Source organism: Sphaerodactylus townsendi, linkage group LG08 (assembly GCF_021028975.2).
Source record: "Sphaerodactylus townsendi isolate TG3544 linkage group LG08, MPM_Stown_v2.3, whole genome shotgun sequence".
In the NCBI taxonomy this organism is placed as follows: domain Eukaryota; kingdom Metazoa; phylum Chordata; class Lepidosauria; order Squamata; family Sphaerodactylidae; genus Sphaerodactylus; species Sphaerodactylus townsendi.
Genome location: NC_059432.1, coordinates 69,520,896 through 69,527,841, shown reverse-complemented (window position 1 = coordinate 69,527,841; position 6,946 = coordinate 69,520,896). Strand labels below are relative to the sequence as shown.

The 6,946-nt window shown below is 45.9% G+C and overlaps 1 protein-coding gene across 2 annotated transcripts in view; it reads left to right on the top strand.

Annotated features, from left to right (window-relative positions):
- Positions 1-273: 273 nt before the first annotated feature.
- Positions 274-6,946, top strand: part of ETV5 (ETS variant transcription factor 5) — a 41,240-nt gene continuing 34,567 nt past the window's right edge. Inside the window, exons 1-5 of one of the 2 annotated variants that reach the window (XM_048506100.1) lie at positions 274-370; positions 2,386-2,514; positions 2,798-2,885; positions 3,005-3,052; positions 3,142-3,192. In XM_048506100.1, the coding sequence (XP_048362057.1) occupies positions 2,470-2,514; positions 2,798-2,885; positions 3,005-3,052; positions 3,142-3,192 (232 nt within the window). In that variant the 5' untranslated portion in view covers positions 274-370; positions 2,386-2,469. Of the gene's footprint in view, positions 371-2,382; positions 2,515-2,797; positions 2,886-3,004; positions 3,053-3,141; positions 3,193-6,946 lie in introns of both variants that reach the window. The other variant, XM_048506101.1, reaches the window with a different exon arrangement.

Sequence of the window (6,946 nt, the reverse complement as noted above, 5' to 3'; positions counted from 1 at the left end):
GCTGCCTCGCCCTCGGAACGCGATCCTTCTTATGAATGAAAGCCCTCCTCGGAAAAGTATGTAAATGAGCCTGCCTTGGTTGGTTCGGTTCCCGCAAAGAAAAAAATTGGCCAGTTCATGGTTGCGAGGAGGAGGACTAAGAATGGGCTGCTGGGCAGCCGCGCCCAATCAGAACCGGGAGGCGTTGTAACATTCGAGCGCCATTGGGCGCCTGCTACGGTAAACAAGCTGTGATCGACAGCCTCTGGCAGGACGGCCGGCCAATAGGGATCGGGCGGGGCGGGCTCTGGAGGCCGCTCGGGGGCTCCGGCAGCAACCCAAAGAAGACGCTGGGCTTCTAGCGATTGCAGACGGGCAGTTCTATGGCCAGGTGAGGAGGGACGGGGCTGTGCAGCCTGCGGGGCCAAAATCAGGATGGGGGTATGGAGCAAGGGGCGGGCGGGGCTGTGGGATGGAGTCGGTTGCGGGAGGCCGCCTGCGGGGGTGCAGGTGCTTAAGGTGCAAGGTGCTGGTCTTGGCATAGGGTCGCTGGGGGGGAAGGCATCTATCAGATCTGGGGCAGCTGAAAATATCAGGGACAGTCTTGACGGGCGGGAAGGGATGGATTTGGGGGGCTGCAAGGTACCCGGGGGTTGCATTGAGTCTAGCTTCGGCGTAGAGTTGCACAGTCGCGCCGCCACAGGCTGCGGCAGGCACTGGCTCTGCCGAGAGTTTTTGTGAATGTGGGCGATTTTATGAATGGAGCTGGTTTTGTGTGAATGAAGCATTGAGTGCGGGGGCGGGGGCTAAGCCTCTTTCGCGGCGCTCTGAACAGGGCTGTGGGGGTGGGGGCACATCTGAAGGCGTTTCATGAATGGAGGGAGCTGGAAGTGCGTGCCTTGTTTTTGTGAATGGGGCCCTACGCTGGGGATCCAGTTACACTCTACCTGCTCTCGTTGCTTCCTCTGCCATTCATAAAACTTAGGCCAGATTTGCGTGGAGGAGAAGGGATGGTTAATTGTATTGTTTGGCCGTGCTAAAGATTTTTCCTAGGGGCACGGGAAAGGGAGGACACGAATTACAGCGGCTGAAGTACACAGCGGGTTTAACGATAGTGCTTTTTTTTTTTTGGTTGGTTGGTTGTTTAAATCGCAGAGCAAAAACGTAGGGGAAATCAGAAATCGAGGTTTTTATTTAACATTTTTACGGGTGCATTGATGCTCCCAACGGATCTGCAACAGTTGGTCCTCTAGGGTACAGAAATTAACCGGAGAGCCTGCCTTTTAAATAATGCTACAAAACTTCATATTTAAACTTTGTTGTGCATAATGGATTTGGTATTTTTTCCCCTCTAGAATTAGCTGGAAAACATAACATGTGTTCCTCTTAATTGTGTAGAAATTGTGCAATACAAAACGGTCTTGGGCATAACTTCAAGGGTAACACTGTTTAGATGGCATTCCTCTGTTCTTTTGTTTTGGAGTAACCCGGTTGAACTATGTGAGGTTTGCATGTCGGTAAAAGTGCGAAGGTTCAGTCTGCTATGGAATGGCTGCTTGCATATAAGATTTGATTCCTGTGCTGCACACAGGATGCTTGGAGAATGGCAGGGCTTGCATCAGAAGAATAAGGGAGCGGTGTTTTCCCCCTTTTTTTGCTGGCCCACGTGTCAGCCTAACGTGGGGATTCTGTTACAGCATGGTTCACTTTCTAGCCAGTGGTCTAAAAATATCTTGACAGTTAAAAGCTGAGGTTTGCGAAAATGCTGTTACTTCCAATGATGCTTGAAAGGCTGCTGTCCTCAGCACACTTGCTTGGAAGGGAGGGTACAACTGAAACCCAAGGAATTTACTTTTGAGTGAATGGTGTTTGCTCTTCTCCCACAATCTAGTCAAGGTTTTAGAAGCCATTTTAGAAGCCACGGAGTAGAATCCACTTTTTGCACACTTGTTGCTATTTATAGTTTATCTTTTGACCATGTAGGGAGAAAATGTATTCCAAGCAATGTGATCTCAATCCATGCCCATCTCTCCATGTTTCTTCTTAGGCAGTTGTAATTAGTCTTTAATGTTGTCACAGCTATGTTTCCATAGTAATTCTATGACATCAAGGGTTAAATGTGGAGGCCTTTGTGTACTGACAAAATAAAGGATAAGGAGTACAATACTAACTTAATGAATGAACATAAGCAATCATACCAAACAGATGAATGGAAGGGGGAAACCACTGCAGTGGATTGATTTTTCAATGATGAATGTTTGGTATGTGTTAGTGAAGCATAACTGATAATCCCTAGAGCTTACAGTCTGAGTTCATGAGATTCTGTTGGAAATGAAGTCTTTCAAAGACAGATCATATTGTGATTTTCTCTCTCTTCTCCTGCCTCCCCCCATTTAAATTTAGCAGATCTAGATTCTGAGAAGTCTTCTCACCCTGGAATTGCTCAATGCTAAAATCATTCAGGAGAATATTAAAGAATCTGCAAGCACAATGGATGGCTTTTATGATCAGCAAGTCCCCTTCATGGTCTCTGGGGTAGGTCTTGTGCAGTTTTACTTTTTGCGCAGTGCTCCTAGAATAAAGCTGCATGTTCTTTCGTTTCTGCGAAGTCCTTTTTGACTCTGTTCTTCAAGTATTTTCTCTGACGGCACCATTTTCTTTCTTTCTTTCTTTCTTTCTTTCTTTCTTTCTTTCTTTCTTTGTTTATTTATTTGCTCCTACGAGAGACATTAACTGCACCATTTTATTATGTATTTATGTATTTGCTTCTGCCAGAAACCTGCAGAACCTTATGTATTTATTTATTTCCTTCTGCCAGAAACCTTGCACTGAAGAGTGTCGAGGGAGGCCAGTGAATGATAGGAAACGGAAGTTTCAGGACACTGACCTGGCTCATGATTCTGAAGGTAACAAAGGCTCTTCCCTCCACACACAAATGCATATGATTACCACCCTTCTGACTAGATGGGCAGCCTTTCCTTGTCTGTAGAGTGGTTACTGAAAAGGTTTTTCTTTTTGTTTTCAGAATTGTTTCAGGACCTTAGCCAGCTTCAGGAGGCTTGGTTAGCTGAAGGTAAATGTCCCTACCAGTATTGTTGTCTAGATCTCTTTGTACTCCAATGTCCAGAGAGCCTAAAACAATACAAATCTTCTCTTTTGTAGCCCAAGTTCCCGATGACGAACAGTTTGTCCCAGATTTCCCATCCGATAACTGTAAGTAACTCTTCGTGATCTTCTTGCTGTGGTATCTGCAGATATGTTGGAAAATATGTATCATGCTTTGATTGGCTGTTTCTGTTTCCTCCTGTGTTCTTTGTAATAAAAATGGAAGGGTTTGTATCTGGAGGCATTTGTAGAGTTGGTGGGACTCGGACAGAAGGGAGTTGATCGAACAGTGGGGCACGGAAGGCTTAAGACAGTGGTTCTCAACCTGTGGGTCGGGACCCCTTTGGAGGTCAAACGACCCATTCACAGGGGTCGCCTAAGACTCTCTGCATCAGTGTTCTCCATCTGTAAAATGGATAAATGTTAGGGTTGGGGGTCACCACAACATGAGGAACTGAAGGGTCACGGCATTAGGAAGGTTGAGAACCACTGGCTTAAGAGAACAGCCTGGTTTGCATTGAAGAACTAAGGAGGTCTATTGAGAGTTACCTCCGGGGTTGTCAGTTAACCTTGATCTCTGCGGAATCCTTTCAAACCCCCATGAATACTTCATAATGTAAAAGATATGGAAATCCATTTGACAGCGAACACAAGAGCACTCCGGCTCTCCCCAGCTCTGTGCCTCCAATTCCCCCAATGACTTCTCTGGTTATTAGAGCTGTAGCAAGCGAAGCTGTGAAGGACAAAGCTTTGCTGGTGAAACTTGAGCAGCTTCAGGGAGCATTAGTCATTGGCAAAGCAGCAATTCCACAAAGGCTGCTCGAAAAACCTCTCCCCTTCTTGCACTGCACCAGGGAGGGGGAGAGAGAGCGAGAGAGCACGCATTTCTTTTTCCTTCAGGGTCTGAGAACCAACACCTGGGTCTTTTCTCTCTTTTTGGGGGGGTTGGCTTGTTTCTTTATTTTTTTTTCTCTCTGGATGCAGCAAGCAACTGAAGCTTGCATGTTGTATGCATATTTTTAGACTCTGCTCCCGGGGTGTTCAGAAGTTAAAAGAAAGCGGGAGGCTCTCTGACTTGTTTTCTGCAAACCTGGCTTGGTCCGGGAGTGCTTTTTGGCAAGGCTGTTTAATGGCTGAGAAATGTGTAGGGAGCAAAACATAGCCTGCAGTGGAACAGATTCGTCATTTAAACTCTGTCACAACATGCAGGGGAGAGTATCTTCTGCTACAGTGAGTGCATGTTAATTATTGCCCTTTGATTACTTTTAAGTGAATGGGAAGCTTGCCACGAAAGCTTCTTCAGGCAGACGGCCGTGTTTTGCTGTGCTCTCTCACCCCCTTCTTGTTCCTCCTCGTCTTCTCTAAGATGAAAGGCAGCCTGGAGTCAGAAATTCTGCTGCCTGTTGACATTCTGGCCCAGCCCTTCCAGTTCTTGCTTGGAGCAGTATAAACTGCAGTCAATCTGCGGGGGAGGAGGTGTTGTTGGCAAAGGTGTTTTCAAATGTGCCTCTTGGCAAGCTTTTGCATCTCTGTAACCTGAAGGATTGTGGGAGGAACAAAATGGCTTCTTTGGAGTGCTGGACCTCTGCAGCAAGTCTGGTGAGGCAGTGCAGGAGCTCTTGGCTTTGAAAAAGGCCCCTGCGTGGTTCAAGTACACTCATTGCTTTCTGCATTTGTGGAAAATAAAGTCAATGGTAGGAGGAGTTCCCATTGAAAGCTGTTTATTTATGAATGAATGGCTTCCTGTCTGGAATAGATCGTGCAATGCAAAACTAAGTCTTACTGGAACAGTGTGCTCATATCTATGGATGAAACAGAACTGTTAATCATTTAATAGTTCAAGCCACTGAGTCTGGTGAAGAATCTGTGTTTTCTCAGGCCGAAATTCTAAGTGCAAAGTAAGAGATTTGCTGACAAGACTTGAAATAAGTTTTGTCGCTAGAGCATCCATAAAATGGACAGAATTCTAGTATCACTATTCTTAAGCAGATCAGCTGCAGAACAGCATCTACTGAGTGAAGCTTCTTAGGGATGGTGCCAAAATAGCTGTCAGGAATCTATGAACAATCATAAGGATTGAAAGGGTTATCTGAGGAAAACTGAAGAGTTTTCGAACCACTTTTGTTAATATGGCATAAATCGAACTACGATGACTCACTGGCTTGAATTATCCATGCTTGCTGTGGTCTCTGGTGCAGAAATCCACTGTTGTATGACTAACACACTAATCTTAAACATACTTAAATGAAGTAAGCTTCATTTAAATAGTGAGGTCAAAGCCAAGAAAACCTTTTTTTAGATTGGGGATTTATGATCCAGTTGAACTTGTTTTGTGTGGGGGAGCTTTTCTGCTGTTTGTTCGCACATGAAGCTGCCATATACTGAATCAGGCCATTGGTCCCTCGAGGTCAGCATTGTCTTCTCCAACTGGCAGTGGCTTTCCAGAGTCTCAGAGGAACAGCAGTGGTGTAGTGGTTAAGAGCTCGTGTATCTAATCTGGAGGAACCAGGTTTGATTCTCCGCTCTGCTGCTAGAGCTGTGGAGGCTTATCTGGGGAATTCACATTAGCCTGTGCACTCACACACACGCCAACTGGGTGACTTGGGGCTTGTCACAGCTTCTCGGAGCTCTCTCAGCCCCCACCCACCACACAGGGTGTTTGTTGTGAGGGGGGAAGGGCAAGGAGATTGTCAGCCCCTTTGAGTCTCCTTACAGGAGAGAAAGGCGGGATATAAATCCAAACTCTTCTTCTTCTTCCCATCACATGGTGCATTTTAACTTGAGATGCTGGGAATTGAACCTGAGATCTTCTGCATACAAAGCGGAGGCTCTTTCACTAAGCCACAGTTGTTCCCCATAGAAACGCAATGCTGGAATCCCCCTTGTGAACACAAGTCTTATACTGAATCAGACCAGTCCATCCAGGTTAATGCTATCTGCTTAGACCGGCAGCAGTTCTCCTGGGTCTCTGGCAGAGCCCCTTCCCATCGCCTACAATCAAAACCTTTCAACTGGAGATGCCAAGGATTGAGCGTGGGACCCTCTATGTGCAGAGCAGATGCTCTACCACGAAGCCACAGCCCCTGTTGGGATGAAGGCAGGAGGGTTCCTATTGCAGTTCAGTTGGGCTTTCTTTTTCTTTTGGTATTTCCTAGTATGTGATCACATGAACCCATTTGCCTGAATATTGTTGTTGTTTCAGGTTAATGAGTGCCTCTTCTCTCCCTCCCCACAGTTGGTGCTATTTTGGTTACCTTCTGTTGATTTTTGTTTTGTTTTATTGTCCCAGTTTCTTCTTACTGCTACCTTATCAATGGATTTTTTCAGAGTTGGCATTTTTCATGCAATAAACGCGCAAGGAGCATTCGTTGCTGAGGTTCCAGAGAGTTTTTCTTTTCTGTTTTGTGGAGATAGTATATTTTTCCCTAGTTAGCATAACTTCATAATGGCTAGCATTTGGAGAATGTGGTTGCCCGTGTGTCTCATGTTCCCATTGAATAGCCTCCACTGCCCATTTGGGTACCCCACAGTGACCAGTTCTGTATCACAGAAGTGCGGGAACGCTGTAGTGACCTCTGAATGGGAATACCAGTAAAGCCAGGCTTTCTCTCCACATCTATCTGTTGCCATTGTGTGACCCTTTTGCTCAGACTACAGAAAATACCACCAGGCAGTTTCAGGCTGTCTCCACCTGAAGGCCAAAGCATAAGAAGTGGATCTCAATGGATTTGTGAGGATTAAAAGGACACTTGGCTAATATGTTTTTCTTGTGCACTGCTGATAACACCCAAAGAAACAGACAACTATTTTGGTGAAGGAGAGGCTCAGGGAGCATGTGAAACGACCTGGGAAAGGAAGGGGG